Source organism: Solea senegalensis, unplaced genomic scaffold (assembly GCF_019176455.1).
Source record: "Solea senegalensis isolate Sse05_10M unplaced genomic scaffold, IFAPA_SoseM_1 scf7180000015866, whole genome shotgun sequence".
Lineage (NCBI taxonomy): Eukaryota > Metazoa > Chordata > Actinopteri > Pleuronectiformes > Soleidae > Solea > Solea senegalensis.
The window spans coordinates 4,882-27,514 of record NW_025321487.1 but is presented as its reverse complement, the minus strand read 5'-3'; the positions used below and the strand labels follow the sequence as shown (position 1 = coordinate 27,514).

At 45.7% G+C, this 22,633-nt stretch overlaps 1 protein-coding gene and 1 long non-coding RNA gene across 2 annotated transcripts; one reads left to right on the top strand and one right to left on the bottom strand.

Moving 5' to 3' along the window:
• Positions 1-248: 248 nt before the first annotated feature.
• On the bottom strand, positions 249-21,784 carry LOC122762628 (NLR family CARD domain-containing protein 3-like). Its single transcript, XM_044017817.1, has 7 exons — positions 21,671-21,784; positions 20,676-20,884; positions 18,947-20,266; positions 18,406-18,895; positions 17,594-17,767; positions 17,191-17,364; positions 249-360 (listed from the first exon to the last, which is right to left on the bottom strand). The coding sequence occupies exons 1-7, from the start codon at positions 21,718-21,720 to the stop codon at positions 291-293; spliced, it is 2,487 nt and encodes an 828-aa protein (XP_043873752.1). The 5' UTR covers positions 21,721-21,784; the 3' UTR covers positions 249-290.
• LOC122762629 lies at positions 6,074-6,494 on the top strand. The gene is made up of 3 exons (XR_006358743.1): positions 6,074-6,095; positions 6,164-6,279; positions 6,370-6,494. It is a non-coding gene; the product is annotated as an uncharacterized LOC122762629 (long non-coding RNA).
• Positions 21,785-22,633: the final 849 nt, after the last annotated feature.

Below are 22,633 nucleotides of genomic sequence, written 5' to 3'. Positions count from 1 at the left end.
ATAGCCTATATTCTATTCTATTTACATTGTACTATTTTACTATGACTGTGCCCAGAATGATTCCATTGTGCTCGGGACCACAATGGAAATGAGCCTATGGGCTTTATTGTGTCATCCCTGACTATTTTGTATTTGAATCTATGACACAGAGTGCTTGATTCATACTATATCAATAATGGTCAAATCAAATCAATCAATCCAAACTTTGACCCAGTAAGCCAGTGTACAAATGGTTCTGTGTACACTTCTCTCTTAGATCAGGGCAAAGCCTACCATCAAGGCTTCACTGCTCAGGGTTCCAGGCGCCCCGTGGGTCTGTATGAATGGATCAGAACGCCCTGTGACACACTGAGGGATGACCTGCAGGCATATTGCAAGTATTCTGTTTATTGACTTTGCACAGAAGATTTATGTCGTTGCTTCATAAAAACTGTGAAGAATATTGAAGCTGCACTGGTTTATGGAAAATGCTCATTGGTAATGTGCTTTATGCTGTTTAATGGTACAATGTTATTGTGTTTCTAACCAGAGGCTTTTGCACTGAAAATGTTTGAATGTGATGAGTGTAATCATTACAGACTTTACTGTAAATGCAGTAAACCTCATACTCTGATGTGATAGAGTGTACATTAGAAATGGGACGTGTTTATGACTGAAACAGGAACTGACACTCGGGAAAACGTTATGTTATTTTTCTATGTGACCCATTAAAAATGCAAACACATAATAAGTTGAAAATAGAAAGAAATTGGACAGTGCAGTGTGGTTTTTATTATTATTTATTTAACCTTTATTTCTCATTGAGACACAGGCTCTCATTTCCAAGAGACAACTGTCAGACAGTTACAGACAGACAGCACAACAATAAAGGAAATGTCCAAAATGTCACGTGAACAAACACATTCAAACACCGTCTCCAGTGACTCTAAAATCTAAATGTTAAATGTGTCCTCTGGGTACAGGAAATCAAAACTGTACCAGTGCAGAATGGTATGACATTATGAGAATGAACACACTTCACTAAGAACATGGTTCTTATTTCCTAGGTTTAACTTCTTGGGGAGCAGGGTTGCTTAAATATTTGTGGCCCACGTTGCTGAGATAGGAGTAGAGAGATCTGGTCCTCACGAAGAACCCAGGACCCTCCTGGTTTGAAGAATGGACACAAAGACCTCATCAAGGACTCTGATGACTGGGAAGAGGAAGATGAACTCTAACTTCCAAGTCTGTGTTGCTCTGAAGGTCCATCAATCTGACCTCTGACCTCCAATAACATGATCATACATGGAAGGAAACACCTTTCTAGTAAGATTTGACCTCCTTGGTAGCGTGGTTCAGTACATTCAGAACATGTTTAAATCCAGGCTTTTCCACCTAAGGTCACTTTTCTGATGCTACAAACACGTCTATAGCACTAGTTACCGCTTTAGTGCAAGTTGAATTTAGAGCAAGTTTTGCTCCAAATGAGGACAGAAGAGTTATCTGTGTTAACAGAGTTGTTTTCAGAGTTATGTCTGCGACCTCATGATGCATGTTGAGACGTCCTGTGCTTTGCTACTCATACATAACATGGTTTACACACCATGACAAGAACATTGTTGACAACATTCACAGGGGAACACAAAATATTTCCATACCAGTGATTTCAGAGAATTCTATTGCATTTATGACATATATTATCTCAAGGCACTGTACACAGACAACATCATGGAGCACTACAGACTACAGACCCAGCCAGGGACCAGTTCATCCGAGCCATAACCCCCAGGAGGCTGCGCATTCAGACCCATCTCGCCCATCCCCGCTCCTTACAAGAGGCTTTGGAGCTGGCTCTGGAGAGGGGGACTGTGGAGGGCGGGACCAAAGCGGCCCTGGAGAAAGTGATCCTACGGTGAGAACCGCTGCATGCGCTGACATGACGGAAGTGATCCGGAGTGCCACACGCCCTCCCCAACGCCCCCTGCTCTGCTGGGGATGCGGACACCCTGCCCGTATTGGATCACAGCCCCATTCTCCCTGCACCTACTATCCCACAGACAGTGACTGACCCCTTCCCACCACACACACCTTTGACTACACAGGGGCATAGCCCCACCCTCCCATTCTGCTCTTATCAATGAGGCCGAATGAAATAAATCAGGTTGTTCAACTCCAGGAAAGTCTCAGAGACATTAAGTCCTGGATGACCTGTAACTTTCTACTTTTAAACTTTTATACTCGGCCCTAAACACCTCAGAGAAAAACTTTCTGATCACATTGTCACTTTAGATGACATCACCATGGCTTCCAGTTGTGTCCACTGTGAGGAACCTTGGAGTTACTTTTGACCAGGAAATGTCATTTGATTCACACATAAATCTCATTTCAGTGTAACCTGGTTAAGAATCCTTACTAAAAAAAATAATGAATAATTAATGAATTATAAAAGTTCATATTTGGTTAAAATGTTATTAAAAGTGTATTAAAAATGTAAAAGGAGTAGTTCATAAAGGTTAAATAGGTTGATAAAAGAGTATGGTGTAATAAATGACATAAATGTTCATGTTTAAATATTTCATTTTATTTTGAAGAAACTCATGGGGAGAGAGGAAGTTCTGATTGAGAAGAAGCGTGATCCTGGTCACTGATTTGATTAAGGTGTGATTGACAGGTTCAGACCGGAGGTGAGAGAGTGAAGAGTGTGTGGTTTTTTGACGTAAACTTGACAGCGAGAGCGAGCAACGACGACGTGTTTGTTTACCCGTTGCCACGGTGAATCATAGTATCAGAGCTCCATTGATGATGGCTTTTTTCATTCCCAATGCATACGCTGAGTAAAGAATGAACTGAACTAATGCTGATCAGCTGTTGTGAAACCAAAAAATGGTCAATCTAGAGTTAAGGTTTTAACTCAGAGTTTGTTGAACCTGCTTTCTGAAACAGGCCCTGGTCTCAACTCTGGATTGTCACGGTGTTGGGTTTCTAATAGACTTCCCTAAACTTCTAGATAAGAGAGCTGCTCCAGCTGCACGGGAGCTGCTGAGGGAGCTAATGCCAGGGGAGTGGCTAACTGACTTAGCTTCTATGGTGCGAAGCTGAGTTTCTACCTCACTAAGCCTCACCTCCAGTATCTTTATCACTAAAGGAGGCAGAGGAGTAACTCAACATGTGGCACACAACACAGGAGAGAGCAGGAGAAGGAGAAGCCATCGCTGCTAAGCTAACTTGTCACGCTAGCAAAGAAAAACCACAGTAGGTGAATCGTGAGAGTGAAAGTTAGAGTTTAAGTAGCGGGTGAAAGTATTAAAGGCGACATAGAATGCTTGTATCACACATATATGTTAGTTATGGATGTCTACTTACATATATTAACTTGTTTTCATGATTAAAAACCTCCTAATCGCTGCAAACGAGCCGATCAAAATATCTCCTCACTGACGCTCTCGTCAGCCGCGCTGTTTCAGACCAAACAGTTGCTGTGATTGGCCAGCCAACGAGAGCTTTCCTACTGTCCTGTGATTGGCCAGGTACCTGGAAGTGACGTAATAGATAGGCCAGCTCTCAGATACACAGCTCCCCCTCTGGCACGGTGGATGCTCTGCATCTCAGCAGCTACAACGAGACTAGTTCTTCTTCTTCTGCGGTTGAATGTACACAACCGGATGTGCCCGGACTAGTGCCCGCACCGGGAGGCGCTACGGTGGTGAGGATTTCTGATGACGACATCAAATTAAGGAAGTGTCGATCCGCTTCGCAGAGCCCAGGAAAACAATACAACACTATTTTCTCAGCAGTGGCTGAACTGTTTGTTCTGAAACTTTAGGGTTTCATAAACGAGGTCATGACGCAGATACACACACAAACGCAGCGTTAATTGGAGCTTCCGGTCTATGTCACCTTTAACCAATTTACAAAACGAGTGCTTGTTCAGTTCATCGATCGTAACAGGAGATCAATCACAGAGAGAGCAGGAGACACAGCGTAACACCGGTGGAAGAGTATGGTGTTATATTTGGGCCACATTCATGAAGGAACAATGTGAGACTTTGAGCACAGAAAAATGTATTTTGCAAGCTTAATACATGTATTTGCATGTTTGCAAATATTCATTTTAACAGTTTAATCAATTTTACTCATATGTCCTCTCACATCTCAAATCTCAACCTTCTGTGCACGCTCATCTTTACCCGAGTGCTCGCTCATCTTTACCCGAGCACTCGCTCATCTTGGCACAGCGTTACAAATGTGCCACAAAATCAACCAATGAGAGACTTTATAAATTTAGACTGGCTGTATTTGTCTCCAATCACAACGCTTCCATAACAAGATATTCATGAGTGACACTGGCACATTTATAGATTGTTGAAAAAGTGACCAGAATGATTTCAGCACAGTGACAGTGACACTGAACAGCTCCTCTGCCGTGGATCATGGTTCTGATCACTTCCCCTTTGACCTCTCCTCTCTAAAGTGCAAATACAGTCATCATAGAGTAAACTTACTGAGGAAAAATGACCATCATGCAACTGTGCCCTTTTATCAAAAACAGCAGCACAAAGTTTGACCCTCCTTTCAACTCAAAGGTTGTGGGTTTGTGGGTTAAGGGCAAGACCCTTCACCTTGTGTTGCTCCTGACAGTTAATTATAGTTATTATATCTGGAAAGTATTTAACACTAATTAGCTAACAAATATTACAGATACAGAAATATGGTGTTCCTTCCACATAATAATACAGTTCATTTCATGCCAAAAACACACCAACATTAATAAACAGGAACCAGGTGGAAAAAACATGTAATTCCCATTTTAGTAGGAAAGCTCTTCTTTATTACGTTGCTTTTCAGAAGATCAAAGACTTATTGCTCTAATCATTTCCAGCAGACTGTACACTGAGAGGTGTAATGCTGCCCTCCACTGTTCAAAGTTCTGAAGTTTGCAATCACTGTTCTAAGTTCTTAGTCTCATCTTCTCGTCCTTCTTTGTTGCATTCAAAACACCTTAAAGAAAATTGCCTTAATGGAAAGATGACAATTCTTCTCAATATTAAAAACTGATTATAGGGAAAAACTTGAGCGCCCCAGGTCAGCCTGTTGTCCTTTGAATATACTACATGAAAAAAGCATTTTAATTGTCCCGGGAAGTCCAAACTGGCAGAGACCATCTGCACGTCAAAGTAACATCCATCATGTTTATTATACGCCAGTATCAAAGCTCCTCTTCAAAGACTTCTCTAGTGTTCCATGTCACCTGGAAGGAGTTCTTACATTACAAGATAACCTCTAGTGCTCCACATCAGTTGGAACTCACACGGTTGCATTACTGCTCTCTCTTCTAGTCTTACTTAAAAAAGAACGAATTTCACAACCATGTCACTGGAAAGAATCATATCTTTCTTGATCGGTGACTGTTGTGGAGCACTCAGTCCTCTGTACAAGCGATTGGTAGTCAACATCTTTCCAGCAAACCAAAAGAATGGGCTAGTAAAAGCCAACATGGAGAAGCTGACATTCTATGCCTTGTCGGTTCCAGAAGAGCTTGACTGTATTGGCGCTTACCTGTCTAAGAGAATGTCAAAGGATGTGGCTCGACAAAGATACAGGTATGTGTGCATAGCAATGGAAGCGCTGGACCAGCTGCTGATGGCCTGTCGCTCTCAGAGCATCAACCTGTTTGTGGAGAGTTTCCTGAAGATGGTGCGTGAGGTGCTAGAGTCGGACAAACCTAGCCTACAGATCCTAGGAACCAATTTGTTTGTGAAGTTTGCCAACATACAAGAGGACAACCCCTCCTACCACCGCTGTTACCATTTTTTTGTGTCACGTTTCAGTGACATGTGCCACTCTAGAGACGAGGACCCCGACATCGGCTTCAAGATTTGCATGTGTAACCGGGTGGTTATTGGCTGTATAAATGTATATATTGTATTTCCCTTCTGTGTCTTTTAGTTATGTTGCAGCAGGTCTGGCGATTGCAGCAGGTGTGTGTCACGCCCCTTACCGGCACCTGTAGTGCAGCCGCGTCATGGGCTGCTAATGCAGACCTGTTCATATAGTCCCGTGGTTGTTCAGTCTCTCTCTCTCCTCTGCCAAGTACGTGCCATGTGTTCGCTCTCCAGGTATGTAGTGCAGCCTCAGAATCGCTGAGTATGTGATAAGGTGTAGTGCTGACAATGTTCTGCCGTAGGTTGGCGTGTATGCCGTGATGGTGTGTGTGTGTCCCCTTCCGGTTAGCCACCGCTGCCGCCGCTAGCTTCTGACGGCTTCATTATTTATTGGTGCAGGCTACAGCCCGCCATGCAGGTAAACAGTGCCACAAGCCTTACATTATTGTGTCTGCTAATGTAGCTTATATGTATTTATTTACATCTGGCTGTGTCTCTTTGTTTCAAGCCTGCCTGGCGTTAGGTTGCTGTTGTTGCCCTGCCTTGCCTCTTGCCTTTATCTCCACGTTTTGTTTCTTTTTGTTGCCTTGCTCATAGTTGCTCTGCCCTCGTCAGTTAGACGCTCGTTTTAAAGTAGTGTATTGTAGTTCAAGACTGACTGACCGCGACTCCTTAGTGGGGGGGTGGGAAGTAGCACAGCTTTGAGGACCTGCAAAAGTTATGCATGTAGCATTATGGTTTTGTTTTCTTTTGTTTTGGTTTGAGTTTGTTTGATATTTTGTTTGGTTTCTTTTCTCTTTGTTTGCTGTGCAGGACCTCAGCTTAGTTATTTCCTCAGTCTCAACTTAAGCTGAGTCTGTGGTACAGATTAATGTTGTGCTCTTTGGAAATAAAAATAACTATAATTGTTTTTTACAGTAGATAAGTAACTTAAATAAATTAATGTTTCTATTTGTGACTAAAATAAAACTTGTTAAACTTTCTATAAACCGTGCCTGTATTCATTTGTGTACCGACCTGTGCTCTGAGAAAGTAAAGTTTGAAAAAGAGTAAATTCTTTAGGTGCAAGTCCTAAGGTGGCGTTGTTGGTGTAACTCCCTAGATCATCCTTTTGTTTATCGCCCCCCACCACATTTTGGCGTTGTCGGCAGGATCTTCACAATCAGGCACGGTGTAGTTTTATTGTCGTAACTTTATTTTAAGCGAAGCAGAGCAAGCTTTAGTGGTTTAGCAGGCAAAGTTTGTTTTTTTCTTTTGTTTGGAGGCAAGGCAGTGGCTCGGGCTGCGGACCGCCCTCCAGGCCGACAGCCGAGGTTCTCCAGGATGTCGCAGGAACCGCTGGACCTCCAGGCCCTCCAGGGTCGGATGGAGCAGCTCCAGGCCGAAAATGACCGCCTACGACGGGATCGGGATGCGGCCCAGGCGGGCTCCAGTTCAAGTGGACTGTTGGTGGACTCTGCCGCACCTGAGCGTGTGGTGTATCTCCCACGCGAGAGACGATGTCCTGTCTTCAGAGGCAGCCACGGTATTGGTATCGATGAGTGGATCGAAGAAGTTAAAGTCAGCATGAGGGCTAGACATTTGAAACACAATGACCAAGCATGCTTCATATATGATCATTTAGAGGGTGAAGCTCGAGATGAAATAAAATACAGGCCCCGTGCTGAGCGAGAGGATCCTGACCGTGTGTTTGAGATTCTGAAAGAAATGTATGGGTGCCCTAAGTCATATATTACATTACAGCAAGACTATTTCTCTAGGAAACAGTTGGAAGGCGAATCACTCCAAGAATTTTCTCATGTATTGTGCTGTTTAATGGAAAAAGTGGTTGCAAGCTCTCCAGTTAGAGTTTCAAATTCAGACCTGTTGTTACGTGACCATTTTGTAGAACATGTAAATAACTCTGACCTTCGTAGGGAGTTAAAGAGACTGGTTCGTCGTAATACTGACCTGACCTTGCTTGATGTTCGGGCAGAAGCTATTAGGTGGGAACGGGAGGGAGGACCAGCTGGTAGGGGTAATACTATGTCTGCTTTTTGTGTGAATGTTAAATGTATTCTCGATACAGGGTCCATGGTTTCCACCATCTCAGAGAGCTTCTTCAAACAGAACTTTCAGGGTAAGTTAAAGTCCTGTCACTGGTTAGAGCTCAGAGCTGCCAATGGGTTGGAAATCCCCTATCTGGGTTATTTGGAGCCAGATGTTGAGGTGCTTGGCTGCATAATCCCCAGACGTGGTGTGTTGGTCGTTAAAGACCCACCTGAGCGAGTAACCCCCCCTGAAGTTCCAGGCATCCTAGGCATGAACATTATAAAAGCATGCTACCAGGGGCTCATCCGCCAGTGTGGCCCTCAGTCGTTTGACCTCTCTGCGGTGGTGGAGCCTGGCTGCCCGCCTTTCAGTTTTGTCAGCAGGCAGAGGTCCAGCCTTCTCCTTCGGGCCCCTGTTTAGCTACGTTGAGGAGTAGAAGGCGTGTTCGTATACCTGGAGGCTCCACTAAGATTGTAGCTGCCACTTGTTCAGCGTTTGACACCTCTAGTTCCATTTTGGTAGAACCTTTGAGCTCGGGGTATGATCTGCCAGCTGGCCTGTTGGTGTCTTCTGCCTTGGTACAGGTTGTCCGAGGCACCGCCTACATACCAGTAGTTAATGTAGGAGTATCTGCAGTTAATCTTAGGCCCCGCTGTCCCATAGGCCTGTTGTCTTCAGCAGAGGTGGTGAGTCTTCCTCCAGGGCTCTGTGAGGTACCAGGAAAGGAAGAGCATGTTACTGCAACCATAATGTCTCAGACTGCAGGGGTCAGCTCAGTGCAGAAGGTGATTAGGGACCTTGATCTATCCGTACTCCGTGAAGCAGAGCAGTGCAAGGTTAGAGCATTGTTATTGAAACACAAGTCAGTGTTTTCTGCGTTTGAGGGTGACCTTGGTTGTACCACACTGATATCACATGACATCCCCCTTTTAGACGATACACCTGTGCGGCAGCGGTACAGACGTATCCCTCCTTCTGAGTATGAGGCAGTAAAGTCACACATACACCAGCTGCTAGATACCCAGGTAATTAGAGAGAGTAGTAGTCCCTATGCCTCACCCATCGTCTTGGTGAAGAAGAAAGATGGCAGCCTCTGTGTTGATTATCGCCAGCTTAATAAGAAGACAAGAAAAGATGCCTTTCCCCTCCCCCGCATCGAGGAGTCCCTTGATGCGCTGTCTGGAGCTCGGTGGTTTTCTACAATGGATCTCGCAAGTGGGTACAATCAGGTACCTGTGACAGAAAAAGACAAGTTAAAGACTGCATTTTGCACACCATTTGGTTTATTTGAATTTAATCGGATGCCATTTGGATTGTGTAATGCCCCTGGGACATTCCAACGCCTCATGGAGCGAATGTTTGGTGCGCAGCACTGCCAGACTCTTCTGTTGTATCTGGATGATATAATTGTCTTTTCTTCCTCTGTAGAGGAGCATCTGAGCCGAATAGACGTGGTGTTGAGCCGCCTCGAGCAGGAAGGACTCAAAGTGAAACTGGAGAAGTGCATGTTCTTCCAGAAGGAGGTGCAGTACCTGGGCCATGTCATCTCTCAAGAGGGTGTGTCTACAGATCCCAGTAAGGTCTCTGCGGTGGCTGATTGGCCACGCCCCACCACTGTCACAGAGCTGAGGTCGTTCCTTGGGTTTGCAAGCTACTATCGACGGTTCGTTGAAGGCTTCGCCAAGCTGGCTGCTCCACTGTACAGGCAGGTCGCTGAGTGGGCTGGGAGTAGGACACAAAGAGGACGGCGCACGCTGGTTGTGAATGCATGGCCGGCAGACTGCGAGAGGAGCTTCACGGCATTAAAGGCTTGCCTAGTAAGTGCACCAACCTTGGCTTTTGCTAACTTCTCCCTGCCTTTCATTTTAGAAGTTGACGCCAGCCACAGTGGGTTGGGAGCTGTTCTGTCCCAGGAGCAGGAAGGGATAGTGAGGCCAGTTGCCTACGCCAGCCGTAGCCTGCACCCAGCGGAGAAGAACTATAGTTCCATGAAACTGGAGTTCCTCGCCATGAAATGGGCGATGGTTGAGAAGTTCAAGGAGTATTTGTGGGGTCACCCGTGTGTTGTGTGGACTGATAATAACCCCCTGAGTCACCTGGAGACAGCCAAGCTGGGCGCCACGGAGCAGCGTTGGGTGGCGGAGCTATCAGCATTTGAATACAGTGTCCGGTATCGGCCCGGCCGCATCAATAAGAATGCGGACGCCCTCTCCAGACAGACAGCTACTGGGGCCCAGATTCTGGAGCAGAGCCTGCCGGGCACCGCTGTACCACTGGGTGTTCAGGGGGCTGCTGGAGAGCATCAGCACATGGCTGTTCAGGCAGCTGTCCTTGCCCTTCCATCACGGTCTCCAGCTGATCTCCAGGCACTCCAAGAAGGCGACGCAGCTATTGGAGCCTTCCGCCACTTCTGGCTTGACGGACGGATGCCTGGCCTGGCAGAAAAGGAGCATCTGAGCCTTCAGGTGCGTGGTCTGATACGGCAGTGGGACCGTATTCTGCAGAGGGATGGCTTGCTGTATCGTCGACTCCTCCGCTCTGATGGTGGGGAAGAAGTCGTCCAACTCCTCCTGCCTGAGTGTCTGAAAGAGGAGGTTCTTCAACAGCTTCATCAGAACCATGGGCACCAGGGCATCGAGCGGACTTCAGAACTGGTGAGGCAGCGGTGTTACTGGCCACAGATGGATCGAGACATCAGGGACTGGTGTAAACGGTGTGAGCGCTGTAACCTGGCAAAGTGCACACAGCCCCAGGCCCGGGCTCCCATGGGTCATTTACTAGCCGCAGAGCCTAACCAGGTCCTCGCCATTGACTTCACTCTGCTGGAACCAGCCCAGGATGGGAAGGAATTCGTCATGGTGATGACAGATGTGTTTTCAAAGTTCACCCAGGCGGTGCCAACCCGAGACCAGAAGGCTTCTACTGTGGCTGAGGTATTGGTGAGAGAGTGGTTTTATCGCTATGGTGTCCCGGCGCGCCTCCACTCTGACCAGGGAAGAAGCTTTGAAGAGGCCTTGGTTCAGCAACTGTGTGCGCTGTATGGGGTGCAGAAGACCCGGACTACGCCTTACCGTCCACAAGGCAACGGGCAATGTGAAAGATTTAATCGAACACTGCATAACCTGCTGCGCACCCTTCCATCTGACCAGAAACGCCATTGGCCCAAACACCTTCCCCAGTTGGTGTTTAATTATAACACCACCCCACATCAGTCAACGGGTGAGTCCCCACATTTTCTTATGTTTGGACAAGAGCCTCACTTACCTGTTGATTTCCTGTTGGGTCATCTCCCTGAGCTGTCAGCAGGGAAGGTGTGTGACTGGATGGTCGAGCATCAACGGCGGCTCCACCTGGCCTTTGACTGTGCCAGGGGCCGGCTGGAGAATGCAGCAAGACGGAGGAAGGAGAAACATGATCAGAGGGCACTGAGCAAGCCACTGGAAATTGGTCAAAGAGTCTACCTGCAGGACCGTGGCGTTAGAGGGCGCAACAAGATCCAGGATGTATGGAGCTCAACAACCTATCAAGTGGTGAGAGCGCCAGCGCCAGGTGGTGTGGTCTACTCCATTGCTCCAGTGCATGATTTGTCCCGGGTGCGGAATGTGCACCGGACGATGTTGAAGCCAGCCTTGACCCTGCCTCCTGAATGTCCTGAAGAGGAGCCACAGGATTCCTCGGAAAGTGTGTCTGAGGTTAGCGAGGACGAAGAAGGACTGTGGGTGGTTCTGAGGGGGCCAGTCCAGCATCCACCCACTGCAGTGCAGCCAAGCTCCCAACCCAGAGAGCATGTAGTTCCACCTCAGGTGGAGAGAGAGGCATCTGTCCCTTCCCCTGTGCCAGAGAGGGCATCCAGTAGCGGCTCAGCTACTCTCAGAAAGTCTTCCCGGACCACAGCAGGTCAACACTCGAACCCCCACCGCCTTCCAGGGCAGGTAGTGGGTGAGGCAAACAGGGCTACTTCCTCTCAGGTATTGGGTTCTAGTAGTATAGCTGCAGCTATTTTTAGACCTTGGTTTTGAAATTGTGTCTGTGTATAGTCTATCGGTGGGGCACCGATAAAACAAAGGGGGGGAGGAATGTAACCGGGTGGTTATTGGCTGTATAAATGTATATATTGTATTTCCCTTCTGTGTCTTTTAGTTATGTTGCAGCAGGTCTGGCGATTGCAGCAGGTGTGTGTCACGCCCCTTACCGGCACCTGTAGTGCAGCCGCGTCATGGGCTGCTAATGCAGACCTGTTCATATAGTCCCGTGGTTGTTCAGTCTCTCTCTCTCCTCTGCCAAGTACGTGCCATGTGTTCGCTCTCCAGGTATGTAGTGCAGCCTCAGAATCGCTGAGTATGTGATAAGGTGTAGTGCTGACAATGTTCTGCCGTAGGTTGGCGTGTATGCCGTGATGGTGTGTGTGTCCCCTTCCGGTTAGCCACCGCTGCCGCCGCTAGCTTCTGACGGCTTCATTATTTATTGGTGCAGGCTACAGCCCGCCATGCAGGTAAACAGTGCCACAAGCCTTACATTATTGTGTCTGCTAATGTAGCTTATATGTATTTATTTACATCTGGCTGTGTCTCTTTGTTTCAAGCCTGCCTGGCGTTAGGTTGCTGTTGTTGCCCTGCCTTGCCTCTTGCCTTTATCTCCACGTTTTGTTTCTTTTTGTTGCCTTGCTCATAGTTGCTCTGCCCTCGTCAGTTAGACGCTCGTTTTAAAGTAGTGTATTGTAGTTCAAGACTGACTGACCGCGACTCCTTAGTGGGGGGGTGGGAAGTAGCACAGCTTTGAGGACCTGCAAAAGTTATGCATGTAGCATTATGGTTTTGTTTTCTTTTGTGTTGGTTTGAGTTTGTTTGACATTTTGTTTGGTTTCTTTTCTCTTTGTTTGCTGTGCAGGACCTCAGCTTAGTTATTTCCTCAGTCTCAACTTAAGCTGAGTCTGTGGTACAGATTAATGTTGTGCTCTTTGGAAATAAAAATAACTATAATTGTTTTTTACAGTAGATAAGTAACTTAAATAAATTAATGTTTCTATTTGTGACTAAAATAAAACTTGTTAAACTTTCTATAAACCGTGCCTGTATTCATTTGTGTACCGACCTGTGCTCTGAGAAAGTAAAGTTTGAAAAAGAGTAAATTCTTTAGGTGCAAGTCCTAAGGTGGCGTTGTTGGTGTAACTCCCTAGATCATCCTTTTGTTTATCGCCCCCCACCACACATGGCAGGTATCAAGGTGAGGATGATGGTGAATGACGACCTACAGGCCAATATCTGGGACCCTGAGCTCATGGACAAGATTGTCCCCTCTCTACTTTTCAACCTGCAGAGTGGAGAATGCACACAGAACCACTCCCCTTCGCTGCTGCGGATGTCAGAGAAAGAAAAGAGGCTTGGTGGAGTTGACAGAGTGCTGCTTTAGGGAGCTTCTGAGACAAGCTGCCTATGGCAAAACACTTATTAGTCTCATGGATTGGCATGACAACGGGTCCAAGCTCCTCAGCATGGGCAGCATCCTGGACATATCTGTGCTCAAGATCAAAGTGGTCAAGTGTTCCAGACAAGATAACTTATTCATGAAAGGTCACGGCCAGCAGCTTTACCAACACATCTACTTGGCGTGCAAGGAGCAGAGCAATGGTAGGCAGCATTACGAGAACCTTTTTGCTTTGTTTGCCATTTTGAGTGTGGAGCTGGCAAATCCAGAGGTGGTTCTGGACCTCGTTCGCCTGACAGTTGCATTGCAGGACCTGGCACTGTCAACTGACGAGGATCTGCCTATTTACAATCGCTGTGCTATTCATTCCCTGACTGCCGCTTACTTCAACCTTATTTGCCAGCTCACCACTATTCCAGCCTTTTGCAAGTATATACACAAGGTTATTAAGGTCAGACAGGTAAATAGCCCTCACCTTTTACCCGAGGGTGTCTTCACGGACAACCCCAAGCTGCCTGCCTCACTGGAGAATGTGGAAGGGGATGTTTTATTTCTCCAGTCAAAAATTTCTGAAGTCCTTGGGGGTGGTGGTTATAACACAGAGAGACTTTCTATACCTTTCATTCCTCAGTACACAGATGATGATCCATTGGTGAAACTGTCTCACAGGTGGAGTTACAGTCTAGAAATAGTCCAGAGAAAGAAGAGAGGAGAGTGACAGAGGAGATCACATTCAAAGCCTTGAAAAATGTCATTGTGGGCAGTGTGGATATGGAGGAGCATTACAGGGAGTGGAGGAGACAAGTGATGGAGAAGTTTCAGAAGGCCCCCTTTAAGGAAATAGCTGCACATTGTGGTCCAAGGGCCACACAACTGCATAGGAGACTAAATCAAATCTTAGAGATTACAATTAGACCTCCACCCAGTCCTGCTGGAACCATGTTATCAAGTCATGGCCAAAGTCAAAGATCATCTGTACCCATCTATGACATGACATTTTCTGACCTGTTTTTGTACTAAACCAGAAAGTCACCTGAGGTGTTGAATAAGTATTGTACACACTTTAATGGCTGTAAAGTTGTTAACCACATCATTTACAAGAGATATTCAGCAATAACAAATGTTGTATCCAGGCCACTTTAAAACATTTTTTTAACTTAGTCATCTGAAATGACAATTATTTCACTCAGCGGGCAGAACTTCAGGCCATCCTGAACAAAACCACCCACAGCCACCTATCTCTCTGTCTGTATGCATGTACTGTATATACACACAATTTACAGAATATGTTTTTTGTTTGTTTGTTTTTTAAATAATGATTTAATTATTAAGTTTCATTCAATTATTGGAAATAAATTATTCAATTGTTCAAAACTGATTAAACTATCAATTAATAACCAAATTGGAGCACCATGTCACGAACAGGACTGGACCCAGATGCAGTATGGTGGTAAGAAACAGTCTTTATTCTCACACAGGAAAAACAACGCGGGACACAGGAAGGGAGATCCTCAAATATGCGTAAGAAACACAGGCGCGGGATCAACGTGGGACTGGACAAAGAGTGCAAAAAAATCCACTGAAAGTTCAGACAGAGTCTCTGAAGCAAACATGTGAGTCATCACTGCACGGCTGAGTGAAACTGCAGTGACTTTGTTTTATATGCGACACACACACACACACACTAGTGTCTCGTGACTTCACACCACACTTCTGTAGTTGTTGGAGATTAACCCATGTTGTTAGGATTGTTAAGTAGTTTTAAGTGATCTACAGTTCGGAGCTGTTCGGCTTGATTTGTGTGTGGGAGGTCTCTTCCTGTGACGGGACTCAGCGGCCGGCAGTCTGACCAATCATCGCCTAGTACCTGCTTTTAAGCACGCTTGGAACCTCGTCTAACCAGGTACTAGGCTAGTGGAAACACTACTTAAACCGTGCCGTGGCGAGGCGAGGCGAGGCGAGTAAAGCCGGTGGAAACACACAAACAGAATAAGCAGACAGACATACCAGTGTTTTGGGACTTGATGGTGTTTTAGGACTTACTGGCGTTTTTGGACTTGATGGTGTTTTAGGACTTGCTGGTGTTTTAGGACTTGCTGGCGTTTTAGGACTTGATGGTGTTTTAGGACACTCTCTTTAGCTCCACATACTGTGAACCAGGCATTATTTTCATTAGCTCTCATGTGCTGGAGTTCAGAGTTTTTGAATCTTTAATCAATTATTCTGTCAAATATTTAAAAAGCATTTTTTAAAACTCATCAGTAGACAACATAGATACATTGAACTGATGCAAATGAAAAGGAAACACATGTTGATTGGTCAGGGTTAAACTGTTAGATATGTAATTATACATCATGTAATAAAGGTTATGGATATTATTAACATTGTAGATGAATACTCTTGGATTAAAGACACATTATGTTAAATGTTGAAACAGCTCGTCACAGGTTCAGGACGTTAGGACTGAAAAATCACACCATCATCGTTGGAGTTCTGTCACAGATCTGTTGAAGCAGCGACACACACACACACACACAATCACACACACACACGCACACACACGCACACACGGACACACACACACTCATGGCCTCCACCTGTTGAGAGAAGACGACAGAGAAGAAGAGTCAGAGTCAGAGTCAGTGATGCAGCTCAGATGTGGAATAATAACATCACATGTTACAACAGCTCACATTCACTCATTCACCAAACACTGGTTGTTTGGAGTTGTGTGAAAACAAATCAACAGAGGTATTTGGACTATTATGAAGTATTCAAATACATTCACAGTATTTTCATATGGAGTTTTGCAGCTTTAACAGCTTCAACTCTTCTTGGAAGACTTTGCTCAACACTTTGAAGTGTTTCTGTGACAATTAGTGTCCATTCATTGTGTCGAGCATTGATGAGGTCACACACTGATGCTGGACCACAAGGTCTGGCTCTTAATCTCTGTTCCAGTTCATCCCAAAGGTGCTGGATGGGGTTAAAGGTCAGGGCTCATGTCTTTATAGTGGTTGCTTTGTCCACTGGGACACAGTCATGTTGGAGTAGAAATGTCTGCGTCTGCTGAACTTCAGATTGTCCTTCACTGAGAGAAGAGGCCGAGAGTCCAAAGCCCCATTGAAACACGTCAATTCAAATACTTTTGTCCATATAGTGCATCTATAGTGCTGCAGGAACTACTCCTCACCAGCAGGGGTTGCTGTTTCTTTATGTTCATCTCTGTTGACATGGAAGTCAAGGTCACATGTTCAGCTGTGGCCTTAAATGCGTACTATATTATATAGCAGCCCATTTTCAGATGGTCTTGTGTTGGTTTTTTGCTCCAGCATTTCTAGTTAGTCTTCTTGTTCTGATGTGTTTGCCTGTTTGTGACTGATTTCCTGCTTTTGGACTTAGTAATCTGCGTTTTCCTGCCTCGTTGTCGTGCTTTTGGGTTCTCCCTTGCCAAGGTGTCAATTCTTAAAGTCAGAGAAGACTCACTTTCATTTCTTTGCTTGTGATAAAGATCATTTCTTGATATTTTGCTCATTTCTTCATGCTTTTGTCAGAGTTTGAAGGAAAATGACGTTCCAGTCTGAAAGTGGCTACTTTGACGTTTTCTAACCAAACAAGATGTGCTGCTGTTTTTACAGTGTATGATACAGTGGATCTATAATCTGTGATGAAGTCAAACTACAAACAGCTGATGGACGCTCATCATGTGAGGCGCTCAGCTCTAGTCTGTGAGTAGCAGCAGCTCGTGGCTCGGTCTGTTGTCTCTCTGTGTCTTTGTGTCCAATCATGAAGTCTGTCACTATTGTGCTGTCACAGCTTCACTGAGGAAACACTGATGTTTGTCTGACTGTGATTAGAACAACACTCTACTCACTCCAGAGTCTCCAGTCTGTAGTCTGGACTCTTCTGAAGATCACGCAGAGGCTTCACTGCTGAATCCTGCAGCTGGTTCTGTCTCAGGTTCAGGTCTCTCAGGTGGGAGGGGTTGGACTTCAGAGCTGAGACCAGAGAAGAACAGCTGATCTCTGTCAAACTGCAGTAACTCAACCTGAATAAAGAATAAAAGATGAGACTTTAGAACAATGTGTGTGTGTGTGACTGTGTATGTGCGTGTGTGTGACTGTGAGACTGTGTGTGTGTCTGTGTGTGTCTGCGTGTGTGTGACTGACTTTGTGTGTGTGTGTGTGTTCATTTTATTCATCAGTGAATAAAAAGAGTTTAATGTAAATGAAATGAAAGTTTAAAAAAACAACAGCAGCTTCAGTCAGTGAACTCACCACAGAGTCTCCAGTCTACAATGTGGACTCTCCAGTCCAGAACACAGCAGCTTCACTCCTGAATCCTGCAGCTGGTTATGACTCAGGTCCAGGTCTCTCAGGTGTGAGGGGTTGGACTTCAGAGCTGAGACCAGAGAAGAACAGCTGATCTTTGTCAATCTGCAGCCCCTCAACCTGAATGAAGAATAAAAGATGAGACTTTAGACAAAGTTGCTGCTTGAAACCAGTAGTATTGTTATTATTATTAATATGATACTATAATTAAAGTTGATATCAGTCTAATGTTTATGTCTCATTAATAGAACATCAATAACATTGTAGTTGTATATAAATGTCATAAGTCCTGTTTAAACTTAGAAGCTGACACAACTGTTATATTTCTGCTCCTGATCTCTCTCTTCTGTCTCTACCTCACCTCCCTCTTTCACTTTCTCTCCCCCTCCTCTCCTCTGTCCTCCGTTTTGTCCTTTCACCACAACCGGTCGAGGCAGATGCTGCACATGTTTGAGTCTGGTTCTGTCACAGATTTTCTCTCCACTGCCCCCTAGTGTTTGTTCATTGTGTGAACTGTTGGTTTCTCTTGTCTTTCTGTCTTATCATGAACAGAGACTTGAGAGAATGTTGTGATTTGGTGTTTTCATTCAGTTCAAAACAAGAATCACAACCAGCTGACAAATCTTCACTTTCATCATTTAAAACATCTCCAGAAACAAACTGAGAAGAATGAGAAGAACTGACTTCTGTGTGTATTTGATAAACCAAACCATGAATCATCACTGACTGATGATGTTATTGATCATGTCTGAACTCACCGAGCCTTCCTGCAGTTCCTCACAGCTGGAATCAGTCTCTGTTTCCCCTGGTATGATGTTCTGTACTTGCTCAGGTCCAACTCATCCAGAACCTCCTCAGACATCTGCAGCATGTAGGCCAGAGCTGAGCAGTGGATCACAGAGAGTCTCTGTCCTCTGTTCTTTGACTTCATGAACTCTTGGATCTCCTGATGCACTGATTGCTCGTTCATCTCTGTCAGACAGTGGAAGATGTTGATGCTTCTGTCAGGTGAGATGTTCTCTGTGTTCATCTTCTTCAGGTTCTCAATGACCCTCTGGATGATTTCTGGACTGTTCTGAGTCTGACCCAGCAGACCTCCTAAGAGTCTGTGGTTGGACTCCAGACAGAGTCCATGAAGGAAGCGAACAAACAGGTCCAGGTGACCATTTTCACTTTGAAGGGAATTCTCCATGGCTGCTTTCAGAAACACATCCAGAGGAGTGTAACCACCATCATCATCATCATCAACTTTATGTCTGAATAAGACCTGCAGCAACATTTTCAGTGACTTTTTCGAACTGTCTTTTTTTCTAAAGAAGTCCTGCAGTACCTCTGTCTTCCTGTTGGTGAAACAGTGGAACATGTAGACTGCAGCCAGAAACTCCTGAACGCTCAGATGAACAAAGCAGTAGACTGATTTCTGGAAGATCACGCTCTCTCTTCTGAAGATCTCTGTACAAACTCCTGAGTACACCGAGGCCTCTGTCACACTTAGACCACACCGCTCCAGGTCTTCTTGGTAGAACATGATGTCTCCTTTCTGTAGATGTTCAAAGGCCAGCCTACCCAGCTTCAGAAGAAAGTCCCTGTCGGCCTCCGTCAGCTCCCGTGGACTCGTCTCACATCCTTTATCATATTTGTTCTTCTTCCTCTTGGTCTGAACCAGCAGGAAGTGTGAGTACAGGTCTGTCAGGGTCTTGGGCAGCTCTCCTCTCTGCTCTGTGGTCAACATGTGCTCCAGAACTGTAGCACTGATCCAGCAGAAGACTGGGACTTGACACATGATGTGGAGGCTCCTGGACGTCTTGATGTGTGAGATGATTTTGCTGGACAGATCATCAGTTCTGGATCTCTTCCTGAAGTACTCGTCCTTCTGGTCGTCAGTGAAGCCTCGTACTTCTGTTACCCTGGCAACACATTTAGGAGGGATCTGATTGGCCGCCGCAGGTCGAGAAGTTATCCAGACAAGAGCTGAGGGAAGCAGATTCCCCTGGATGAGGTTGGTCAGCAGCGCGTTGACTGATGACCTGTGTGTGACGTCAGAAACCAGCGTGCTGCTGCTGAAGTCCAGTGAGAGTCTGCTTTCATCCAGGCCGTCAAAGATGAACAAAGGTTTACAGACAGCGAGCTCCTCTGCTCTGACCTTCTCTAATGTTGGATGGAAAACATGGAGCAGCGTGAGAAGACTGTGCTGCTGATCTCTGATCAGGTTCAGCTCCCTGAACGAGAGCACAATCAGCAGATTCACATCCTGGTTTTCCAAACCCTCGGCCCAGTCCAGAGTGAACTTCTGCACCGAGAAGGTTTTTCCAACACCAGCGACGCCGTTGGTCAGGACAACTCTGATGCTCCCCTGCTGGTCAGGTAAGGCTTTAAAGATGTCGCAGCACTTGATGGGAGTGTCCTGGACCGTCTTCTTCTTGGAGGTCGTCTCCAGCTGCATCACCTCATGTTGAGTATTGACCTCTTCACTCTGTCCCTCTGTGATGTAGAGCTCAGTAAAGATCCTGTTCAGGAGGGTTCTACTTCCTGTTCCTTCAGTTCCTTCTGTCACATGTTCAAATCTGCTCCTCAGACTGATCTTATGTTCATCTAGAACTTTCTGCAGACCAACATCTGCTGAAAGACAAGAGACAAAGAATGTGAGCAGCTGAGGATTATTTTCATCAGTGTCATGTTTTTCTGTGACGTTGTTGTTTTATGTTGTTTGTTGTCAAATGAAAAACTACATTTTCACTGTAATGACTTGAATAACTTTATTCTGAAAGACTGAATCATTCTAGAAGAACTGTGATGATTGTGAAGGAAAGAGTATCATCTGCATACAAGAGAACAATCATGAGAGAAAAGCAGCAAAATGAGGGGAAACCTTCATTTCTTCAACCTGCAGGGGGCAGCAGAGAGTTAAACTCCATCATGGAGTTAACATGAGTCACATTTTTAACTTTTAAACAGTTTTCTCCTGTTTTTCCATTTCTAAAGTCTACTAGTGCTGATGGGAGCTGCTCTCCTTATGAGTCTTACTCACGGATGCTCTGTGGTCCACGTCCTGTCCTGGGTCTTTTCCCACACTGGGGACAGCAGGAGTCTCCTGGTGGACCAGACTGGTCCCAGTATGAGGAGATGCAGAGTCTGCAGAACCGGTGACCGCAGCTGGTGGAGACTGGATCCTTCAGGACGTCCTGACACAGAGGACAGCGGGACGTCTGCTCGTCCACAGAAACAGCAAACTGGTCTCTGTGAAGACATTTCTTTATCACTGACATGTCGGGGACAGGTGGACATGTGTCTGTGGAGACATTTCTTTATCACTGACACGTCGGGGACAGGCGGACATGTCTCTGTGGAGACACTTCTTTATCACTGACACGTCAGGGACAGGTGGACATGTGTCTGTGGAGACATTTCTTTATCACTGACACGTCAGGGACAGGTGGGCATGTCTCTGTGAAGACATTTGTTTATCACTGACATGTCAGGGACAGGTGGACATGTCTCTGTGGAGACACTTCTTTATCACTGACATGTCAGGGACAGGTGGACATGTGTCTGTGGAGACAGTTCTTTATCACTGACACGTCGGGGACAGGTGGACATGTGTCTGTGGAGACATTTCTTTATCACTGACACGTCAGGGACAGGTGGACATGTCTCTGTGAAGACATCCTTACAGCTTTGTCTCACAGTGGTTCTGATGGACTGTTGTAAAGGTCTAACCCTGAGGCTCATCCTCACACTCTCTCTGACTCGTCAATGGTTTGACTCATTGATCCGTTTCATCAGATTCTGAATCAGTTCAGTTCAGTCTGTTGCTCACACACACATTTAGTTCTTCTTCCTTCACAAAAGTCCAGTCAAATTCAATTTGAACCACAAATAAAAGAAATGAGCTGTTGATGTGAAGCTGCTTTCAGAGCTGCTCTGAAGTTTGGACGTTTCCCTCCAACAGATGGAGGTTATTTCTTATCTTAATTCAAGAGCATATCATATTGATTTGAGAGCATTATTTATTGAGTCTCTTACTTTGTCTCTGAGGCTCCAGGTTCATGACTGAAGTTTATACGTTTTCCCATAGACCTGTCACTCTTCACAGACAGACCGCTGGGTCCTGGAGACTCTGCTCTCTGTCTCTGGTTCTGACCTCTGCAAACACAAACATCACATGATCACTGATGATGGTCTTTGTTTAGACACTTTGATCACAAAGCAGCCTCAGTGTCAGTGTGACCTCCAGAGTCTGGAGTGAAGGGAATGATTTCAGGTTTACAGCCTGTGGTCGCTGATCTTTGTGTAAAGACTGATCCTCTACAGCAGCGGTCCTCAACCCCCGGGCCGCGGACCGGTTTAATGTCAGACAATATTTTCAGGACCGGCCCATAATACAAAAATAAATAAATAAAAAACTAAATAAAATGATACGACCGGCATGAAAACTGGTCTTTTGTGAATATAATAATAAACGTGAATCCACTGTGTATGCAAATGTATTAGCAGCGTCCTCGTAACATCGCGCCAACGATACTGCACAGAGCGCAGCCGTGCGTCAGCGGCATGTGCACCGGCTGGGGGAAAAATGGCCGAGTCCATCACCCAGTTGCGGATGCTGCCGCTGACCAAAGGACAAATGTGAAGTCCCGTCTGTTCATTGCGCAGCAGCGGTAACGGAGGACCCAGATGACGCGAGCCAGGAGACGGGTGCTTCGTCAACCGTCATTTTGCCATCTCCAGCAGTTGATCTTCTTCTTCGACCGTGTCATGTGACCGAGGCAAGCATGTTGACATGTGTCAAGAGTGAGTCATAGACAGATGTGGCGAGAGAATGGTTCACAATCTGATAATAAATAAAACGGAAATAATGGAAGTTATGTATTCTTTCTCTGCGGCCCGGTACCAATTGACCCACGGACTGGTACCGGTCCACGGCCCGGGGGTTGAGGACCACTGCTCTACAGGTACAGTCAGCATTTAGAGTGCACAAGAGTGAGA